Source organism: Carassius carassius, chromosome 42 (assembly GCF_963082965.1).
Source record: "Carassius carassius chromosome 42, fCarCar2.1, whole genome shotgun sequence".
Taxonomy (NCBI): domain Eukaryota; kingdom Metazoa; phylum Chordata; class Actinopteri; order Cypriniformes; family Cyprinidae; genus Carassius; species Carassius carassius.
The window spans coordinates 17315295-17338485 of NC_081796.1; the positions used below are offsets into that span (position 1 = coordinate 17315295).

General features: G+C 37.7%; 3 protein-coding genes across 6 annotated transcripts in view; 1 reads left to right on the top strand and 2 right to left on the bottom strand.

Moving 5' to 3' along the window:
• The window catches only part of LOC132123966 (phospholipid-transporting ATPase IB-like), a 55779-nt gene extending 52780 nt beyond the window's left edge, over positions 1-2999 (bottom strand). The window contains exon 1 of one of the 2 annotated variants that reach the window (XM_059534658.1): positions 2762-2999. In XM_059534658.1, the coding sequence (XP_059390641.1) occupies positions 2762-2804 (43 nt within the window). In that variant the 5' untranslated portion in view covers positions 2805-2999. The remainder of the gene's footprint in view (positions 1-2761) is intronic. The other variant, XM_059534659.1, reaches the window with a different exon arrangement.
• Positions 3000-7093: 4094 nt separating this feature from the next.
• LOC132123967 (E3 ubiquitin-protein ligase RNF6-like) lies at positions 7094-11569 on the bottom strand. Of its 2 annotated transcripts, none has more exons than XM_059534667.1 (4): positions 11442-11569; positions 9930-10085; positions 9634-9747; positions 7094-9205 (listed from the first exon to the last, which is right to left on the bottom strand). In XM_059534667.1, exons 2-4 carry the CDS (start codon positions 10069-10071, stop codon positions 7380-7382), a joined length of 2082 nt encoding a protein of 693 aa, XP_059390650.1. In that variant the 5' UTR covers positions 10072-10085; positions 11442-11569; the 3' UTR covers positions 7094-7379. The 2 variants fall into 2 exon arrangements, with proteins under 2 accessions (XP_059390650.1, XP_059390651.1); XM_059534668.1 differs by having other exon boundaries at positions 9930-10088; positions 11442-11501.
• Positions 11570-13201: 1632 nt separating this feature from the next.
• Positions 13202-22295, top strand: LOC132123968 (cyclin-dependent kinase 8-like). 2 transcript variants are annotated; one of them, XM_059534670.1, is made up of 13 exons: positions 13202-13673; positions 16707-16782; positions 17413-17523; positions 17612-17752; positions 18395-18452; positions 18568-18699; positions 18795-18938; positions 19466-19535; positions 19614-19686; positions 19766-19863; positions 20028-20106; positions 20365-20520; positions 21544-22295. In XM_059534670.1, the coding sequence occupies exons 1-13, from the start codon at positions 13546-13548 to the stop codon at positions 21667-21669; spliced, it is 1392 nt and encodes a 463-aa protein (XP_059390653.1). In that variant the 5' UTR covers positions 13202-13545; the 3' UTR covers positions 21670-22295. The 2 variants fall into 2 exon arrangements, with proteins under 2 accessions (XP_059390653.1, XP_059390652.1); XM_059534669.1 differs by having other exon boundaries at positions 13203-13673; positions 20028-20115.
• The last annotated feature ends 896 nt before the right edge of the window (positions 22296-23191 follow it).

Sequence of the window (23191 nt, forward strand, 5' to 3'; positions counted from 1 at the left end):
AAGGGGTGCCTGACATGTCAGAAATATTTTTGTTTATTACAAAAAGCTTATTTGATAAAATATATGATCTTTAGCTTGTTGGCTTCCACTCATCACCTTTAAGTTAATAATGTCTCACATTACAACACAAAGCAAGTCAATTTTTCTCTGTCTAACATGATAAACCACTCTGTTACATGAAATGAAAAAAATTATTTTCCCTTAAAACGTCTCTCAATTCGAAATAATTGTGATTTAAAAAAAATAATAATAATAAAAAGCTTAATGTGATAATAAGTCAAACTGGATTTATAATAACCTGAGTGAGCAGACTTGCGCTAAAATAAAATAAAATAAAATAAAATAAAATAAAATAAAATAAAATAAAATTAAATTAAATTAAATTTTGAGTTAATATTTATTTTTCTACTATCATCCTTCCACAGTGCTGAATCTGTACAATGTAGATGACTATAATTTACGAAACATTATTTTAATCAGGTGAGGAATAGCTCTAATGGCTAATGTTTAGCAGTATTTCAATCAGTGAATGATGAAGGCAGACAGTTACTTCACATATTCCTTTTGCCTTCATTACCCTAATGTAGTTCTATTCCTTTAATTATTTTAAAAGAAGAAGCATCGTTTGGCAAAGCGTTTGTAGAAGCAGAACCCTTAAGCAGCATTTCTAAGGGTACTGGCGTTCTTACAAGAGAAAAATATGAAAAGTATAATGTGTGTTTATTTTATATACAGCTTTATATTTTGATGTAAATATAAAAAATAGACTTATCTGCATTTCATCAGTTTAGTGTGATGTATATGCATATTTATTTACATTTTAATAAGTCATTAAAATAGATCCGTTTCCTACCCTGAGAGATGAGTTTACAGTTGCTGCCCCCATGTGGCCCTTAAAAGTGATGCACAGAAACGCTGAACTGCGGATGATCACTAAAACAGGGCTCTTTGATGATACCCAACCCAAAAGTTACATCAGAGGGATATCTTTTGTCAAATGACTGTTCAAACAGCACACTCTGACCACACCGTGTATTTAGAAGCACTTGATTTGACATGCATGTTTTTTTGCTTCTGCTCCAACTTGTACATGAACGTACGGAGAGCAAAGTTAAAGGAAAACATCTATCAGTCTCCTGTTGTGGTAAGCAGAAGTGAGAGGACTTACAATTAGCAAACTGCTTTCTTTTATGGCTTCTGAAAGATAGCCTAATTCTTCAATGCATATAATAAATCACATAGCCCAAATGCAACTTTACCGAAGGTATCCAACTGACAAGAAAAACAGGAGTCGCACGTTTCACAGAATTACAAATTAAGTTACCAAGAATATGGCCCCTGCATGCTAATTCCGGAACATGCTGGGTCAGAGCAGGCCAAACAAACGCTCTGAACAAATGCTCAGTGTAATCCACAATGCATATGTGTCAGTCTGTCAAAAATACTTCACCTTCTGTGTCATTACCCCACAAAACCCTGCCGATTAAACATGCTGGATCAGACCTGCTGCCGAAAAACTCTGCAATCTCCCAAACCTGCCACCAACATTTAAATCTCAAGAGCCATGTACTGTACTGTACTTGCAATGTACACTTGCCCCCTGTTTGGTGCATTAAGTATTTTGCAACCTAACAGGCACTACACTGATGTCTGAAGAATGACATATAAATTTTTCCTTAGATTTGTAATAATAATAATAATTCTCAGAGCAGAGCACTTAAAAGGCTGCAGTGATGCTGTAAGTGATTTTCTTTACGTGGATTGCAGTCTTTTGATTTTGAACCTACATTGCATGGATTTGGAAAGCAATGCTTTCTTGCATAAAACAACAGACCTTATTGCTAAAATCCAAAACAAATTCTTATAAATAGCAAGTGGATCTTTTCAATTTTGCCATATTGCTAAATAAATATTAAGGAAGGTCCTTTTAAGGTATACTGCTTGATGCTAACACTAAAAAAATTTTCATCATTATAACATTTTTAATTTCAGCAATTTCCTTTCTGTTCAAAACCATTTAATCCAGCCATATAAAGTCAAAGTGATTCAATTTTAGTGGGCTGAATTCTATTTACACACACACACACACACACACACACACACACATACACATATATATATATATATATATATATATATATATATATATATATATATATATACGTTTTTATCATATTTGTAATGAAATTGGGTGAGTAAAATTGCTGAACAATATTAGAAAATTGCAAAAATAAACCTTAAATGTAACTAAGTCTGTACCTGCTACATGAGAGCATCTAATTTAAATATTTTCTTATATGTTATGTATGTAAAGTCATTAATAAAAAGGGATATAGTTTAACCAGGGGCACGTGACCTCAACAGGTGAGGCAGACCTTAAACAGTCACGTGATGATCTAAATAACCACTAACAGGGAGTTTCTCTCTCAAAGGTCTATGCAGATCTATGATAAGATTTATAGTAGCCGCATCACAGTTTATCTCAAAAGAACAGCTGACGCTAATTTTTCACCTCCGCTAACCAGCTGAAATCACCCGAGGAACCTATTTGTTTACACAGCGAAAATGACAGGTCACCTACAAAAGACCTGTGTATGTGTGTGTATAGATATGTTGTGTGTGTGAGTAAACTATATAGCAAATAATAATTTACACATAGCGGAACATGTGAATATCCAATGGTACAACATAGTTTAAAAGAAAACATGCGTAAACAGTCCCCATATACGTCGCCCATGTCAGCAGATTATGTCACGCTTACCTCCCTCGCTGTGGATCTTCTTCGACCGTCTGTTGAAATACATTCTGCACGCATGTGTGGAGCTTCCAGCAGCAGGAGCGAGATGATAGCATGCTCCAGCTTCAGCTTGGGTATGCGGGCCACAGGCTCAGGGATGCGGTGTTTGATGAAACCAGCATAGCTCCCGATGATGGGTCACGCTCAGCCGCGCGCACTGGGTCGGGAACGCGCTTCTGTCATCCTGCTGATCCGTCGCATTATTGTTTGTGAAAATGCTCAGGCGAATCCGCGAGCCCTCCGTCATCAGACCCCGCCTGTCCCAAATTGACAGTTTAAGCTGTACAGTAACGTTACGTGTTTGCGTGGTCTGGACTTCAACAGTCTAATTTATTTACTAATATATGTCAATTGTGCTATTATTTGATAAAATGAACTTTTAAAAAGAAAATACAGAAAAAAACCTACAATAAATTTTAGTAAAAAAAAACTTTTATTTAATTAAATAAAATTTAAAATGTAACTTTATCCTGTGATGAAAAAGCTGTATTTTCAGCAGCCATTACTATTAAGCCATTATATATATATAAAGTTCAACTAGACAGCTTTTATTTCAAAGTCTTTTATAACTAAATTAATGTCTTTACTGTCAGTTGTGATCAATTTACTGAATCCTTGCTGAATAAAATATATATAATATATATATAAAATATATATATATAAAATTGATTCCACACATTTGAATGGAATAGTAGAATTTACTGCATAAAGCACTTTTTTTTTCAATGTATGAAAAGCCTATTTGTTTGCTAGAAAAAAATAACAAAACATGCCAATCATTTCATTTTTAGGGAGGAGAGAAGAAAAAATGCAATTTATTTTATTACATAGTAACAGAATACATATTCTTCTGTTTTAGCATCACATTATAACAATACATAGTCATAGTTCAATGATGTTAATTTTTCATCATTAAATATCTAAACTTCATGGCCAAAGATCCCCCACTCGCAGATACACAACAGCTCAAAAGCCATTCTGATCCATTCAGCAATATACACACGCATTTGCTACGCGCATACTTTCAATTCACACTTCTTACAGAACATACACACATCCTCACAACATACAGTCAAAATAAAGGGATATTTTAGTATACAAGAAAACAATAACATAGAGAACAGGTGTTGAATAACAAACTCTGTCTTTGTTTAATTAAGATCCTGAAACATAAGCAGACATCTATTGTACATTGTGGAAAAGTGTACCTTGGAAAGAAGCAAGGTACCAATACATTCATGATCATTCATTCAGAAGTCCTACTTCATGCTCTGCCTCACATGGGGAACGAGCAACACTGCATGAAGGGTTCAAAATGGCAATTCAGAGCGTACGGGGCTTTCAGACAAGGCCATAAGTGAAACCATTGTGCAGTAAAATACTGAGGGAAGGTAAGCAGGGCAGGACATATGTGTGCGGTACAGAGCATGTTATGAGAAAAACTACAAAAACAGCTAAACGTGAAGGGTAAAAGTAGGAAAACATAACAATACACAATCACAATTCTGTATCTTTCATTGCCTTCTTTTATCTTTGCATTGCCCTGGAAGAAGTCTGGCCTATAACAGGCTTGAATGTACTGCCTTATAGTGCAGCGGCTGATAAGTGCTTTCAAGTGATAATCAATTTCAGCTTTTCATTAAAAAATTGTGAACTATGTGCAGGGGTTTATATGCAGGTACCAATCAAACATGCACCTACTAGCTCATACAATATCATATAATCCGATTGGCACTCCGAAACTTTTGTTCAAATGCAAATGACTTGTTCTCATTAGAAATGTAATGACACTCAAAGTGGAAAGCATATTTAGTCCACAAGGAAAATAATGGCCACACTTAAAAATTGAGTTCTGTAGTGTATGTGGAGTTGCTCATTGCCATTTTCAATAGTATAAAGATGCAGATGCATTTCAGCGATGGAATTTCTGCGACAAATTCATCTACAACCAGATGCATCATTCATATCCCATGACTATTCTTATCAAACCATTAAAAATCACACTAAAAACCTGCTTTGATTGAAAACGCATTTAAAAGAACACTGCCCAACATTAAAGAGCATTTACATGGAGGACTCATAGAGCTTCAAAAACCGGTGGATTTCTCTGCAAGCGCTTAAAAGTAAAGGTTCCTTTTGAAAAAGCGAATGAACCAGTGTACGGTTCTTTCTAGAGTATGTCTTACCATTAAAACTGAAAACACAGACATTCATATATTTACATGTCTTTAAAGAGGTTTAAGAGGTCTATCCCTTTTTTTTTAAAACCACCAAACTTAAAGTTCATAAGTGAGATAGAATTAAGGTGCAGTTGCATCAGCTATATTTTGGTGAAATTTCGCAGGCAAAAAAAGATCCAAGGTCTATTGTCAATAGTGTAGTGATGTATGAAGCACAGCTCACAGAGAAGTTACTTCCAAACCAAGCTACTTTCTGTTGGTCAATGCAGTGAATGAGTTGCCAATGTGAATCCATTGCAAACTCTAGAGCTGAAACAACGAATCGATTTAATCGATTAAAATCGATTATTAAAATAGTTGTCAACTAATTTAGTCATCGATTCGTTGCTAAATAATTTATTTGCCGTAAGCGGCTTATTTCGTGCATATTTCAAATCTGCGGTGACCAAACTGTGGCAGTAGAATGAGCCACCGGAGGATTTACTCAGCCAGTACAACAGGAGAAGTAGCGAATAGCCAATAGCTGGCCTCGTTTTATGTCACGTGCTTCCCGAACGGCGTCTCTGCAGCATTCAGCAGGATGTGGGAGTACTTTATTTTGAGCCTTCAAAAAAGGAGATTAACCTGTAAACTCTGCACTACTGAACTGTTTAAGGGACCGTTCACATATCGCGTCTTTTGCGCGCTCATGTTCGTTATTTCCAATGTAGGCGCGCAGTATGCGCGCTCATAATGGAAGCGACGCGGTCGCGACGCACCCGTTTTTCCAGGCGCGTGCACACCGCATCGAGTTAAAAACATTTCAACTTTTCAGAATGCAGCAAGCGCACCGCGGGTCATGTGACAAGAACTAACCAATCAGCTTCATCCTTTCCCGTAACAACGTTAAAAGCTCAGCCAAGATGAAGGAACAGCTGATCATAGCTGTATATGGATTCCCATTTTGAAATAAATTTAGTAGCAGAGCTACTGCAAGCGATTTTTAGAGCTGCAAATCCATTTATCCTTTGCTGAAATTTCCGCGTCTTCAAGGAGAGAGCACGTCATGGTTGCTTAGCAAAGGCAGACGCCTCAGGGGCGCTTCTGCACGAGCGCTTTGGAAAGGAGGAGAAAGCGGTGCGCACAGTCTATGGGTGCGCCTAGCGTTTTAGGCGCGATATGTGAACCTAAGCCTTTTATTTGTGCAGATTCTCCAGTACAATGTTGTTTGCAAATGTTTAGTTGTAAAAGCTGATAACATTGCTTTTTAACAGTTAACATTTAAAGCTTTACAAACATGTTCTGTGATCAGTTTGTCGTTTACCAGTTCATAATTCAGTCGTGCAGCCTAATTATGACTGAAAGAGAGAGGTAAATGTGTAAAGATATTTGAAATGCACTTTTTTCTTCTAAGTATTCACTGCTCTTTTTCACACTGGACAACCTTCTGATGGATTTTACTTTAAATATTGAGTTCCATTCAGGTTTCATGCCATTGGCACTTTATTCGAAGGATTGTTTACAATTTCACAGCATAAGCTATAAAGCTGTTTCCCTGTAAATAATAAAATACAACGCACTGCAATCTTATTCTGTTTTATCCTTATTCTTCGTGAAAATATGTTCTGAAAGATTCCTTAATAAGCTTTGTTCGGGATGTTAAACTACTTTAGGAGCTCTAAGGACTGCCATGGTGAAAACATTATTTGAAATCTCCTTGTGAAATTTGATAGAGTATGGGTCAGTGTTTTGATTGCAGAAGAGTTTGACAAGGGATCACTAAAACATAATAAAACAACTCCAGGTATATTTGTGATGAGGATATGACAATGCAAAATTATAAAAATCTCTTAAAAATCTATGCTGAATGATAAAGACCCTTTATTAATACTTTACTTTGGGGGGAAAATGGAAAAAACTAAAATATAAGTACATAAACCGATTAATCGTAAAAATAATCGACAGATTAATCGATTATCAAAATAATCGTTAGTTGCAGCCCTAGCAAACTCTACATGAGGAAATTGTTCGCCCTCACACAAAATTCCCGATCACATGGGTACCCATTAAAATAACTGGATTTAGTCCACGAAAATTCGCCAAATAGCACTAAATGTAACCACACCTTTAGTTGAAGCTAACATTCCTAACTCTGTCCAAGTTAGTCACGCCATTTGTTAATATGTCTGCAAAGAATAATGGTGAATGAAAGAAGAGGAAGAGATGAAAACGAAAGGAGTCTAAAAAAATAAAGCTTTGTTAAATATCTGCATTATAGTCTTTTTCTGCTTTTGGTTCTACCTTTAGCTTGAATACAATGGATCTCAGAGAATGAAAACATTGAAGCAATTATGTACAGGTGCCACCGATGGTGGAACAAAAGTCAGTTGTTCAATCTGTTGATTGATAGCTACAGCCTGACATCATTCCTGATGGCTGGACAGAATAGGCTGTCTGCAGATGGGGCAGGTGTTGTTTTCAGATAGCCAGCGGTCAATGCAGTGGATGTGGAACTCGTGGGTGCAGGGCAAGCGGCGCAGCTTGTTCCCCTGAGCGTACTCGTTGATGCAGACGCTGCAAGCACGGCCCAGCTCGCCCTCCAGGTTGACCTGACCGTAAGTGCGTGTCACCAGATTGTCGATCTGTTCTTTGGTGAGGCCCCTTGGGTGCTCCTCATCTTCATCTTCGTTGAGAAGGAAAAAGTGTGCCAGCCTTAAGATGGGCAACGTCCCATTTTCCACCAAACTATTAGTGTCCCTGCTGCTAGGTCGTCCCTCTGTCCCAGTCCTGCTCACCCGCACCTGTCCTTCCTCATCTCCTGTCACTAAACCTTCTCGTGCCGATTCCACTCTACCATGGGCCACATCGCCCTCACCACTACTAACGTGGTACACCTGGGCTCCGCCAGCAGAAGCGGAGTCCTGGTTGGGCGTAGCTGTCTCAGAGTCCGCTTCCGTCTCCATGAGGGAACTGAGCTCACCAAAGCCTGTCATGATCTGGCGCAGGATCGATCTTAGCGCAGTGGAGCTGGGCTCGCCAAGGCCTGTCTCAGAAATGCGTCGCAGCGGTATGCGTATAGTGCTAACGTAAGTGCGGATTCCCGCACGCTCCGAGCGCGAGATGGTTCGTCGAAAGCCACCACTGTCGCTCTCGAAGGTGACCGTGTTTTCAGCGGCCCGAGCACGAGAGCGAGTGCGACTGGCAATGCTGTCCCTGTCCCGGTTCTCTCCTGGCCTGATGCGCCGTACCTGGAGGTCCAGCATGATCGTGGGGTGGCGCCGCACACCTCCGGCACCTGATACAGGCGTCTCCCCCTCTTCCTCACCAGCCTCCGGAGGATCCGTAGGAGCAGCTGGCTCTACAGCAGCCTCGCCCATCTCCATGGCAACAGCAGTACTTCCAGTGGACTCCACTGGGGCGGCGCTGCTGCTATGGGTGGGGCTAACGCTAGAGGCAGGGTTTCTGTCCAATGGGGAGCGGCTACGTCTTGAAGAGCGAGACAAAACCCCACTTGCTCCTGTTGCCCTGCGCACGCGACCACGTGAACGAGTCCTACTGTTTTGTGGCTCACGGGCAGCTGGCTCCACCTGGGGGCTGGACTGAGGCAGAGCAGTGGGGCAGTCTAGGCCTTCATTTCCATTCTGCCCCTCCCCTGCATTAACTGAGGAGTTTGTGACCTGTATTTGACCCCTTACAGCATCACCATCCTGCTCTTGAGACTGAAAAGCGAGTGGAGCCTGTGGAGGAGGAGAGCTTGGCAAAGAAGGCAAGTTCCTCCTAAGAGATGTGGGAGGAGCCTGCGAGGTCAGAGGTGGCGTTAAAGGTGGAGCCGTACTACTGCGAGTGCGGCGCACTGGGGCCCTCCTTCCTAGGGTGGGCCTGGCCGTAGAGTATGGTGTGGAGGGTTGATTTGAGTAAAGTGCAGAACTTGAGGGGTTATAAGGGGTTGTTGGTGCAGAGACAGATGACACTGGGGGAGGAGGAGGAGGAGGAGGAGGAGGAAGAGGCATTGAAAGATCAGTCGGGTCAGGGATGTCGCTGTGTTCTCCAGGCTCGGGTTGCTCGTGGTTGATGTTGATCTCAAGACTGAAGCGGAACTCGCCGCTGTTGGGGTTGGTGCGGCTGACGGCACGCCATGTTTGGTTTCCACTCTGCCCACTACGCGTGGCATTTCCCGTGCGCCGGAAAGTGTTCAGCCATTCCAACAGGGAGTCTCCATTAGATGTCTCTGAACCTGGCTCGACTGCACCTGGAAAAGAAAAAAATATTCATCAATATTATATCTTACCAATATATATATAGGGGTAAGTAATAAAACAATTTTCGTTTATTTGGCTTGTTTCTACTTGCACAACCTAATTTGGTTCCTTGACTACTTTCATTCAACAAGATGCATTCAATTGCCTTTTTTCAAAAACATTCTTTTTCAAATAGGGGGTCAGATCATACATGTTTTACTATGGCTACATAAGGCTGTATATCATCACAACCTTAACCCCAAGATTTATGCCCCTGCACTGTTGCTAAAAAATCCAGATGCATCCTGAATTGTTTTGTAATTGCATTGTGACTCTGCCTGCAAGGTGTTTATTGCACACAAAACCAGCTGATCATTTTAAGTAGAATTATTTGTATAGCTGAGCAACATAATTCAAAACCATCCCTTTATGTCCTTACCGCTACTGCCCTCTGCCTCAATGCTCTGTGGGTGTGTTTCGGGGCGTGGCTGAGATGACACTCGCTCCTTTGCACCATCCAGACGCTGCCTCAGCTCCTCTGCTGTGACTTCACCTGTAATCAAACAAAGACACACCTTATTTAATATCCATCTATTGTTCATGTAAGTAAAAGATTAGGTTTGGAAATTTGTACTCCCTCATGCCTTACATTTTATAATATGCTTTAAATATTTCTCTGTGTATGCGTAAAACTACATGCATCTTTGCATATGGACAGGTTCGGTGTGTTCTCACCAGGTGTTCCCAGTAGATTGCTGTCTCTCATTAGTCTGTATTCCTCCTCACTCAGTTCATTAATGAAGTGATAGTATGCCTCCTCCCGCCGAAGCCGCTCCGCTTGACGATGCCGCTCGTCTCGGCCGCCGGGAGGGTCCATCACCACAGAAACCGCTGCTTACAGACATTACAAGATAAAAAAATCACACAAATTGTTCAATAGATACTTAAGCTGTCCAGTTACAACTCCATCTTTGTTATATTCCGCTATGTGTAGCTTTTCTTTTTCAGGACTTTTCTTATCAACATTAATATTTCAGTTTATAAGGGAATGTGTAAAATTTGTGGTCTTGTAACTGGTCACCACATATAGATATGGTGAATATTATCAACTATCAACTGGTTCTGTGGTAAATTAATTTTTAAAAATACAATGACATGTAGATAATTAAAATAAGTATCAAAGAATATGCAAAAAAAAAAAAAAAGAAAAAGAAAAATAAATTTGTCAACGATTGTCACGATTGAACGACTGTCAACGATTCATCTTCTATAAAAAAAAGAAGACATACAAATACACACACACAGATCTACATCTATATATATATAAATATAAATATATATATATATATATATATATATATATATATATATATATATATATATATATATCTAACAATAAGTTTACCCATTTGAAATCATGGTCTATATTAATATGCAAACCAGCTCCACATACAAACAATTAAGTTGAGACAGCAAGAAAATATACTCAAAATATCGTGTATATATATAAGGAGAGTCTGAAGCATAAACTTATGTCTAAAACATAGCCACCGTTAGGAGACAGCACTACAAAATGAACGCCTCAGAAAAGCAACCTGGAAATCCCAGTATGGAAGCAAAACGCCTTTGACACAGGTCAAAACACACCGAGAGCCAAGTGACGTTGACAGTAGAGTCACATTAATTCATATGAATAACACCTCAATAATTTCAAACAGTATTGGTGCTCTGTTATAATACAGTAGGCCACAGACAGCACCGCAGAACAAGTCAGGCACCAAAACTGGACTGTCAGCCTCACAACCAATCAGCATCCGAGAAGCGATGACTGACAGCCAGACTATCCACTCAGCATCGGTTAAAGGAGGGACATGACAAAGAAAAAGTCGGGTTCCATGTCAGTTAGCAACCATCCCAGAGACAATAAAAAGGCTGGGCTAGCACTCTACACAGGATGAAATTTACAACTGAAATTTGTCATTAAACTGTCACCGTTGTCTGTAATCGGGCAAACGCAAACCATGCGACGGAGCGAGCTGTCATTTTAAATGCGCAACACCTTTGATGGTGTCGACAGATTGCTGGCAAGCTAACTGTGGGCCAATGAAAGACTTAGATCATTATTTTTACAAGATGAGAAAAACATGTCACTGACACAAGCATGTAACAGAAAATACGAAATTTAATAACACTGTCCAAAATGAGAACCAAATAAAGAAACGAAGGTAGTAACAGACATGTAAGTACCTGAAACAGCAGCTGTAATATGGACGAGCTCTCTTTCCTCTCCGCTCTGATTATAGTGTAGCCAAGATGGGACCAGCGGAGCCACACAGACAACTGTCCGGACAAACGACCGAGTGCGCCAAAACAGTTCCCACAGTAATACACCAATAACAACACTATAATGCACTTAATACACAGGCACACACACACACACACATTATATAACTATACATACACATAAATACAACAATAATAAAATAATACAATAATTACTTACACTATCAGAAAAAATATATATATATTTTTACATTAACAATGTAATAAATATTATATTTGTTAAAGCCGAGTATTTTAAAAACATTTTTTACATTTTACTTTACATTTATTCCAAAATAAATCAAGGCAGTAACAATTTAAAAAATATTTTATTTGTGAACTTGTCAGCTATTCTTTTTAATAGTTATCTTTTAATTATTTTGCCTTATTTTATTTGTGTTTTCCTGCAATAAAAAAATCATCATAAATAAATAATAATAATAATAAAAACAAGTTATTACTTGTATGAGGCCGTTTTGTACTTTCAGCAAGAGAGTGCCCTTGGCTTCGAGTACAAATGAAATATACTGTACACTTCATGAGAGCACAAAGACTAAAAATATCCTTGAGAGGGACTTTGGTGTTTAGCGCTCCATAATGTTCACATCGCCTCGTTTTGGATACGAATAATATGTCAGGTCATGCAAAGACTATCTTGTCTATTTTAAGGGGGTTTATTTAAACTCAATGGGCTCAGGGGAGGCAAGAAAGACGCAGACTCCTGCTGTTACTTTAAAAATGTCGCTGTTGGACAATGTTTTTTTTTTTAGAAAAATTAGTGATTTATACACTTTTTGAATGTAATATTTGTAATATTGTCGCTGTTTTATTTTTGCTCATTGATTTTTTTTCTCATCCAATATTTTGGCCTCCTCGGAGAGAAGCACAATATGTATCGATTTTCGACTTGAATTATTATATTTTATAATGTAATAATAATGTTATTAAGGTTAATTTGCTTTTATACATTTCAGTATTTATTATTTGAAAGAATTATATATGTTTGCAGGTGTGTGTTGTGTTTAACACTGATAATGCCTGTCTGTTATTAGAAGAGGGTTAATAAAGGTAAAAAAAACACATTAACAGTGAGAGGATGGATGACTTTTTTGTGAGCAATGAAATGCTTCATTTTGAAAAGAGTTGGGAATGTTTATGTATGTATCTATCCATCTATAGATCTATTTACTTATCAATCTTAACAACATCAAATCCTATAATGAGTGTAGTGTTTTGTACAAATTTAAAAGCAAAAAAGCATCACATTTTATTTTTTATACATATTATATTGATAGTTATTGATATAATTAGCATTGCTATTAATTAGCCTATATTTTGTACATTCCTCTATGTATTTTATATATAAATGTTAAAGCGGAAAGGCCATTCAATATTATAGTTAATAAATATTATATCGAGAGTAATTGATAAAATAAGCCTATTTTGTTTTATTAGTTATATTTTATTGTTTGCATAATTAAACCAGCTACAGTATGCGAATTTGTTATTAATTACATTTTGTACAATCCTATTCTATGTAGTATTCTATGTCAAATAAACAAATGCAATAACATTTAAAACTAAAATGCACATAAGCATAAAACTGAAAAACAACAGCGCTCTTCAGTAAATAGTTAAAATCCACGTGGTGCGCCACAAAGCCCATTCCTATGATTCCTCGCCGTCATGTCTATGGATGCATTCACGACGTTTTGCGACATTACCGTACGTGGACGCTCAACTCTCCCGGGTGAGATACCGGCTGAGCAGCGCAGTTGTACAGAAATATCAAAGAAAGCGACCGATAGTCCAATAACACTCTGCACTTTTTGTCAGATCAGAAGCACACTGCTTCACACGCCGTCTCAGGTGCCCGTAACTGATCGCAGTAAATGTGGACTCTTTAGTTAAGCTGAAAAGCGACGCGAGGGAAGGCAACTAATTGTCTAAACGGGGCTTGAAGTTGCCTCCCCAGCGGCGCTTTAAAGAGAAGGAAACCACAGCCCGGATCCCCAGAATAACGGTGAAAATGGACTATGATTTCAAAGTGAAGCTCACCGGGGAGAGAGAACGAGTCGAGGATCTCTTTGAGTACGAGGGATGTAAAGTTGGACGGGGGACTTATGGCCATGTGTACAAAGCAAAGAGGAAAGATGGGTGAGTTCGCAGGATGGACTTGTGCAGACATACGAGGCCTGCGCTGCCTCGCGTTCAGCTCTCAGAGGCCAAAACACACCGTGTGTCGTCCGCCCTCGGACTGGTGTTTCAGAGAGACACGTATCTTGTCTCCAGAGAGAGTTTGATATGCATTATGCACAGCTCACAGTTTCAGCGGAGGCTTATTTTGAGGGGATTGTGAATGTACGTCAGCAGGCGCGAGTGCTGTTGTGATCGACGAGCTTAAACAGGTGCATTTGATGCAGATTTAGATTTGCAGCATCATGTGTTTTTTCTTCGTCATGATGGAAACTATATTTACCATTAACAAAAACTACACTTTTTTTTAAAGGCATTTTTAAGCAGCTGTCTAAATTGCAGCTCCAAAATACACGACACTGCATAAAATCAGCATCTTTAGTCTAAAAGGAGGCTGTGATGCTGCTCTACATTATGTGTATAGAATACAGCATTATAGCAGCCTTATATATTGCCTTTGTCGTGGCAGAGAATTCTAATTAATAGTTTCATATTTTATTTAGACTGTATTATTTCTGTATAATTTGGTAACATTTTGCAATAAGGTCCTATTGTTAATGCATTAACTAACAATGAGCGGTAGATTTGTTATGGTATTTTTTTTAATCTTTGTTCATTTTCATTTATTATTCTTTGTTAAAGTTAGCTCACTTTCTTTAATTGTTAGAAAGATGCTTTAGAAATATTTTTCATTGTTAGTTCATGTGAACTAATAGAATCTTGCCTATAATTTCATATTTAAACTAGTTACATTTATAGCTTGGATTTTCTGTTGTTGTTCCCTTCCATTGCGCTTGGCACATCAGCTGTATTAATATATCATTAGTCTCCCAAGTTCATGTCGACATCTGAATCCATTGATGCTGGTGTGATTGACATCGCTTTTGAGATTTTACAGTGGAGATCCTGGTCCCCTGCACAGGTTTAGAAGAGGATCTTTTTAAGCCTTTTTCAGGTTTCTTTTTTCGGGTTTCTTTTTCTCTTCTGCTGCCTTATTGAAGTATCTCTGCAACTGCATTGGTTGCATAAGTGACTTGCATAAGTGGTGTCACTTACCAGTTAATTACAGCAGATGTTAAGGATTATGAAAGGTTGTTATAACATCAATACAGCCTTGAAATGCCATGCTTCATATTGGTTTGTCAACAATAGCCATCCAAGGAATAAAGGCCAGTGTATAACAAAGCACCTCTAATTCTGTAAAATATATATATTTGTCGTCATTAAAAAAAAAAAGACTAATATTCATATACAGATGTTGGGGGGGGGGGGGGGGGGTAGAAATACAGATGGGAAGGAGAATTGAGAGGTTTGTTTTATTAGGATTCTGTTGGGGGGAAAAGGGAGTTGAAATTCTTGTGCTATCAATGTTTTTGGTAACTTGCCGATAGGAATATATTCTCCAAAACTTTCTCACATCAGAGACAAAAACACTGTGCTCTTCATCCACAGAAGGACAAATGATTCTCTTCTAACACAATAATCAAAGGGCTGAGAATAACAGTATGACAAGTGTAACCTTTCTAGGATTAGATCATTTATAAACACCCAAGTCATTTTTCAGGCTTTCTAATAGATTGTGCCACACATAGTCTGCTGAATTTGTATGGTCCTTTGATTTTTATGGTGCATAAAATGCTTGTGAAATCGTTCAATTCGGTCATAAAAATGGAATTTACTGTATAACATGGAATGTCACCGAATAAATCAAAAGAAGAATTTACCACAAGTGAACTATTTTGTAATCAGATCACAATGTGGTCTAGTGTCTGTGAATATTAAGCCACAAAAAAATACTTTAAGATGTACTTAAAGTAACAAATACAATAATAATACCGTTTTTAAAGACATGATTTTTTAAGGAATATCACTCTATCACAATTTTCTGTTCATGTTTCAATTTGTTGTTGTGCAAGTTTTATGCATTTACTTGATTACCACCATTTTTGAAAAATAAAGATGTATTAAATCATAAATCCAGAAAAATTGAAACCGACAAAACACAATGTCTGACAATTTTCATAGGGCCCTATTATCATAATTGAATTCAAATCATTAAACATCCTTTGTGTTTATTAAAATTCTATTATAGCATTTAAAGAATAAAACTGATTTAATGGTGCCTTAAATGTCTGATTCCAGCTGCAGTGTCAGTTAAAACCCTTATTTAATTACTTCTTGCAAAGAAATCAAACAACCATGACTGATAGTTTCACATTCATTGATTAGAAAGTAGAGCTGTGTAGCCCATTCTACATTTTTCTTGTATTAGTGTTTTTTGGTGGGAAAACTGGACTGAAAAATAACCCTCAATGTCTGCAGGACATCGGTGGTCATATTGAGGCATATGAAATAGCATTCCTCCCAATTTGCATAGGACTTTATTGTATTTAGTGCTATCACATGGGACTTGTTTTATTTTGTTCGACACTCTAATTAGATTTTTAACTTCTAATGGTTATTTGGTTCTTGTGCAGCTATCTTTATTTCACACCAGTTGCAGACTGTCTTGGTGGAGTGAGAATGGATCTGCTGATGAGTTCCTGTAAGTTGGTTCTGGAGTGCCTGGCATTAAGTGAGACCCATCAGACAGACCCAAAGCTGGGCTATTAAAGTCCAGACTGCCTGGCAGCCAAAGTCTCACTTGAAGGTCCTAAGCATTTAAAGATGTTTTTGTTCACCTAGAAGCTGATTGTTTATGAGCGGTTTACAGCTAATTTGTTCCCCAGAAACTGGACAGGGCGTTGTGAGATTTTATAGGCAGAAATTTTTTGTAGAACTTCATTTCAACATTACCCTCTTGCTTCCTGTTAGTTGTCAGGAGACTTGTGAGCTTTCGAAGGTGTGCTGGTAATTAAACTCAAAATCATCTGCTTGGTCTTTCCCAGCGGATTATTTCACTCCATAAGAGGTTTAATATGATCTTTAGGTATAGATTTAGGGAAATGTATTGTACCGAAGAGTAATTGCGGATGCTGCTATGTCTGTTTGCAGGAAGGATGATAAAGATTATGCTCTGAAGCAGATTGAAGGCACAGGGATCTCTATGTCTGCCTGCAGAGAGATAGCAGTAAGTATATCAAGCTTTAAACGTGCTCCTGTCAAGAGGATCTTCAAGTAGCTCTGCCACATGCCATCTTGGTTAAACAAGTTCCTGGAAATACATTTATAGCATTCTGAGGATACTTTAGAGAGTTAAAATCTTTTATTAACTCAATGAATTTTTCAGAAAATGTGTCTACTTTATATTCTCATGTGATGTTAAGGATTTATTTCAAGGATCATTATTTTTATGATGACATTTGTTGTTTCAAATCCATATGACTTCAGTATAATGAAAGTGAATGAAAGCTAGGACCATCAAGCTCCGACATGATGATAAAGCACAACTCATGAAAGACATGAAATTTAGTGCATTAGTCATATGGATCACTTTTATGATGTTTTGTGTCCTTTTGAAGCTTCAAAACTCCAGTCCTCATTCATTGTAATTGCATGGAAAAGAGCAACTGGCACATTATTTTGAAATTTCTGCTTTTGTCTTCCTTAGCTGTAAACTTTGGAACAACAGAGGGTGAATAAACAAATATTTTGGCCATACTGTCCTCTTAATAAGCATACTTCAGGCTGAAGTGATTTTGTGTGCTCTGTAGATGTGTGTCTCAGCATGTGTGTGTTGGTTCTTGTTTGCTCCCTGCAGCTGTTGCGTGAACTGAAGCACCCCAATGTGATCTCACTGCAGAAGGTTTTCCTGTCACATGCAGACCGCAAAGTGTGGCTTCTCTTTGACTACGCTGAACATGACCTCTGGGTAACATACAGACAAACGCTCATGCACACACACAGAGAAATGTTTGTATACAGTACGTATCTTGCTGAGGGTCTACGTGTCTTTGTAGCACATCATCAAGTTCCACAGAGCCTCCAAGGCCAATAAGAAGCCTCTTCAGCTGCCCCGTGGGATGGTAAAGTCTTTGCTCTACCAGATCCTGGATGGCATCCACTATTTGCACGCCAATTGGGTCCTGCACAGAGACCTGGTGAGATTCTATTTGATATATTGAATAGTTAACGTCTATCCAGATGTAGCTAATTTGACTTGGCTGATTATTAGAAATCCCACGACAATTTCCAGTAGGTGGCACCATTTCAAAAATATATATATATTTTTTTTTGTCAGGACATAATTTAACACTGCTGGTGTTGAGCATTGATTTTATGAAATTAGTTTTTGGTATTTGAATTTTTAAAAAAAATATGAGATGAAATAAAAAATAGAAATGCGAAAAAGCTAAATCGAAATGACACATAACAAAATTACTAAAACTAAAAAAAAAAAAAAAAGGCTCAGAAAAAAGAAATACCTCTACGTAATACTAAAATAACACTTGCCAAATGATGCATGAATTAATTCTAAATAAATATAAAGCAATTCTTGCAAAATATTAATGCTAATTGAACCAAGCTTATATATATATATATATATATATATATATATATATATATATATATATATATTGCAAAACACTGTTTCATGGCTATAATGGATTAATCATGCATGGTAAGTTTTCAAAATCCTAAAAAGAAGTTTTAGAAAAGAAGTTACGGCATCAGTTATCACACTGAAATTAGAAATAAGAGAGGAAGTATTACAGCTCTGAACTTTGACTCTTTCGCCACAGAAACCTGCCAACATATTGGTAATGGGAGAAGGTCCTGAAAGAGGACGTGTGAAGATAGGTATGACATCAGCTCCGTTTCCTTTCTCTTGTGACAAAAAGGAGACAGATGTGTGCATCAGAGTGTTTTGATGCACAGTCGTGACCATTTTGAAAATTCTGTCCCATATGTGCAGCTGATATGGGTTTTGCCCGACTCTTCAACTCACCACTGAAGCCTTTAGCAGATCTGGATCCTGTAGTTGTAACGTTCTGGTACAGAGCACCGGAGCTGCTCCTGGGAGCCAGGCATTACACCAAAGCCATTGGTGAGATGATTGTGTGTGTGTGTGTGTGTGTGCGCGCGCAAATGCACATTTAAAAAGTGTATTCTAGATTTGGTGACTTTCTCTCTCTTTTTCAGATATCTGGGCGATTGGCTGTATCTTTGCTGAGCTTTTGACCTCAGAGCCCATCTTCCACTGTCGACAGGAGGACATTAAGACCAGTAATCCTTACCATCACGATCAGCTGGACCGGATCTTTAATGTCATGGGCTTTCCAGCAGGTATTCATCATCCACTTAACATTTAAATCTAGTCGATTCGGTGAAGACTGTGAGACTTTTGTTACAGGTCCCTCAATGTCTTTTTAAAGAGTCAAAGGTCATTTTCTCTTGCAGAAACAATCCACAGAAGTGAAAAATCAATTGTTATTTAAATATTTATAAGGTTCTGTGTGTGTAAGGATGGAATTATTAACAATTCTGGATGAGGTACTGATTCCTCTTAATAATTTAATTTTATTACTAACGTTAAAACAAAACTAACAAAATAAATTATAGCCAAATGGGGGAAGAAATACAATGATGATGATAAAAATGACAAAAACATGAAATTACTAAAACGTAAGCAAAAATTTAAAAGCTGAAGATATATAAATTAAGGCTAATTTGAAATATTTAAAATACTTAGTATACAAATATTGCTAAAATAACGTTGTCAAATTAATTTTTATATTTGCCTTTACTGTTAATAGTTCACAATGCTTCAGTCAATTGTCCTGATATTCTTTGTAATCTAATTTTCTTCTCAGATAAAGACTGGGAGGACATTAAGAAGATGCCGGAACACTCTACGTTGATGAAAGACTTTAGGAGGAATACGTTAGTTTGACTTCATCTTTGACTGTAAAAATGTCATACTAATCCAGTTTTTCATGACATTTGTTCCTCTTGCTGTAGGTACACTAACTGCAGCCTTATAAAATATATGGAGAAACATAAAGTCAAACCTGACAGCAAAGCATTCCACTTGGTAAGTGGGCAAAAAGAAAAGCAAATCTTATTTACTCGTTCTCATATATTCAACTGTTAACTTATGAACTCCCTCTCAGTTGCAAAAGCTGCTTACTATGGACCCAATCCGCCGAATCACATCCGAGCAGGCCATGCAAGACTCGTACTTCCTGGAGGAGCCTTTACCCACGTCTGAGTGAGTCATTTTAGACGCAAAATCAGCTTTCTTCATGAAATGAACAATTATGATTAGGATTTTTGTGTCATTAATGTTTATATACTGAAATTAGGGCAACCACAGTGCTCTACCTACATAAGATATTGTTTAGGATACATTTAAAATAGCTCTGTTTTGTTTAGTGTCTTTGCTGGCTGCCAGATTCCTTATCCCAAACGAGAATTCCTGACAGAAGAGGAGCCGGAAGACAAGGCAGATAAAGTAGGAAATGTGTGCTTTCTGCTTTTTGAGTAGTTCTGTGTCAGTGTGAATGTCTCTCTGTCCATTTAGGTTTTTTTAATTTTTTTTATATATAGTAATTTTTGAAAAAGCATGCGTTTAGTCATGCCCCCTGACCCATTTAGAGGCCTTTTCCCACGTTATGAAATTATATGTGATTAATTATCATATGATGTAGTTGGATTATATTTTTAATTGAGATTTATGCATTGTAATTTTCTTTCTCTCCTACAACTGCAGAAAAACCAGCAGCAGCAGGGGAACAACCACACCAATGGGGCGGGGCACACAGGTAACCCTGACAACAGCCACGCACAAGGCCCGCCTCTGAAGAAGGTGAGAGTGGTTCCGCCCACTACTACCTCAAGTGGCCTGATCATGACCACAGATTACCAGGTAACACATGTAAACATAAACCTTTGGGATTTATTTGTTGTATTTTACAAACGGGCTTGAAAATGGACCTTCTGTTGTCTATCAGCCACAATAATTGATGAATGTCCAATTTTTCCAGTCACTTGCCTTCCTATTTTTTTTTTTTTTTTTTTTTATAATATACAATTCCATTCAAACGATTGGGGTCCTTAGATTTTTTTTCATGTTTTTGAAAGCACTCTCTTGTGCCAACCAAGACTTTATTTTGTCAAAATACAATAAAATGTTATAATTGTGAAATATTGCTAGAATTTAACTGGTTTTCTATTTTAACTGTATTTTAAACTGTAATTCATTCCTGTATCCAGCATCTATCTTTCCTGATCCTTCAGAAATCATTCTAATATACTGATTTGCTGCTCAATACGCATTTCTTATTATTACCATTGTTGAAAACAGTTGTGCTGCTTAAAATATATAATTTTTTGTGTAGCATTAATCTGAAAAAGGAATCTTTTGTAACTATGTAGAAGGTTTTACTATTACTTTCAGTTAATTTTTAATATCAATTATATATATATATATATATATATATATATAAAATGAGATGATAGTGTATATATATAATGTGTATATGTATATCTATAGTGTGTGTGTGTAGGAAAAAGATTAAACCACACTTTCTCTGTGAAATCGAGCCAATTTAAGCAAATATTTCCATTTATTCATTTTTAGTACATTTAGTCAGTTGTTTGTATTCATGTTTTCTCTGGTGGACTATCATCTCATTTTGGTCCTTAGTTGCGATAACCTTTCAGTCCATTTTCCTCCATGTTTTCTTTCATCTAGATCCTGAAAGTTTCCATTTACATGCATTCATTTGTGTCTTGAGTGCTTGCTGCTGCATGCATGAGCAGCAAAGTGCCACTTAAAGGTCTTAAAAACAGTTAGTCAGACCCCATGAGTTGTTGTTGTCGTTTTCTGTAAAGTTCGAATCACGTGTTGCTTCTAAAGCATGCAGAATGCTGTTCTTCTGTGTTCCAGCGCACCAATCCACATGCTGCCTACCAGAACCCAGGACCAAGCACATCATTGCCCCAAAGCAGCATGGGATACTCCTCTACCTCCCAGCAGCCTCCACAGTACTCACACCAGACCCACCGCTACTGAGTCAGGCCACGCCCCCTCTCACAGTGCCCAATAGGGAGAATGTACTTAGAGAGGCGGGTGTGGACCCAAGCCAAACTGCCCCACCCACTGGGCGCTTTGCTGTGCAGCATTTCCACCGCAGGAACAATAACTGTAACCTAACAACACATCACCGTATCATACAGCTAACATTATATTCAGCTGACAAAAGGAGAAAGAAAAATAAAAAAAATAGACTGAAACAAATGAAAAAAAAAGCTGATGAAAAGCAGATATTTGTTCCATAGGTGATAGTCCAAGTCCTCGCTGCAAGTCTGTGATACTTCACACAAAAAAAGAAAAACACACACAAAAAAAAGCAACAAACATTCTCAATATGTGGTACTAAACAGCTGCACTATGTAGTGAGACTGGTTTGGAGTGAGGTGGAGATCCACCATACAATCCATCCTCTTTAGCCCCAGTCCTTCTTCCCCTCACTTTGAAATCTGTTGGCCTCTCCAAGACTCAAAGCTGCTATGTGACTGCCAGCAAAGACAGAATGACGTTTGTCAGTCTGTCTGTCTCTCCGTCTGCCCTTATACACACACACACACACACACACACACACACACACACACACACACACACACACATACATGCACTCACTCTTTTAGCCCATTGCTGGGGACCGAATTCTCTGTGCTGGAGCTGCTGACTGAAGCATAATGAGAACCTCTAGTGCCCCCTGCTGCATCATACTGGTAGAAGGCGGTATAAAAGAAACAACAAACTTGATTTTAGTAGTTAATAATTTAATGTTTTAGTTTTTACTTTTTGGAGAGGTCAGCAACTTCCATTTTGCTGTCAGAAAGGCTGTTATGTGTGAAAGATTGGCCTTAGAACTTCATGACAAAAGTTGTGTTGACAGCAGATTGAACATGCATTGTACTGTATTGTAATGAAATATTTTACATGAAACAAATATCCTGACAATAAAAGTGGTAGCGTTAAAAAAAAAAAAAAAAAAAAAAAAAAAAAGGGAAAAGCTTTTATTTCTGTGTTTGTGTAAGTGCTTGTGTGGGGCAAAAATACACAGACAATGTATGCGCTTATTTTAAAATATTTTTTAGCATTTTAATTGAGTCTATTTTCATTAGGAATTTTGGCTGCATTATCTTTTTCGTTCCTTTTTTAAATGCATGATATTTATTTGAGGTGTCTCGTCCCACCTCAGAGGTCTTGACCTTCTTGTCTTGATCCAATTTTAGTTTGTTAATTTATTGAATTGATATTGAGCTATTGTAATTATTGAATTATTTTATTAACTAATTTTACATTTAAAAATTTACATTTATTTGTATCTCCTGCTGAATTACATCTTAAATTAGACTAAATTTACAGTTCTGTGACCCAATGTTTATTTTTTTCTTATTATTATTTACTAAATGTTGACTCTTTCATTTATTTTGATGTTTATTCCATGTTTATTTCTAAAAGCCGCTTAAATCAGGGTTTTAAAACACATTTACTGCCCATGGGTGGTGGGGGAGTGTTGATTGAA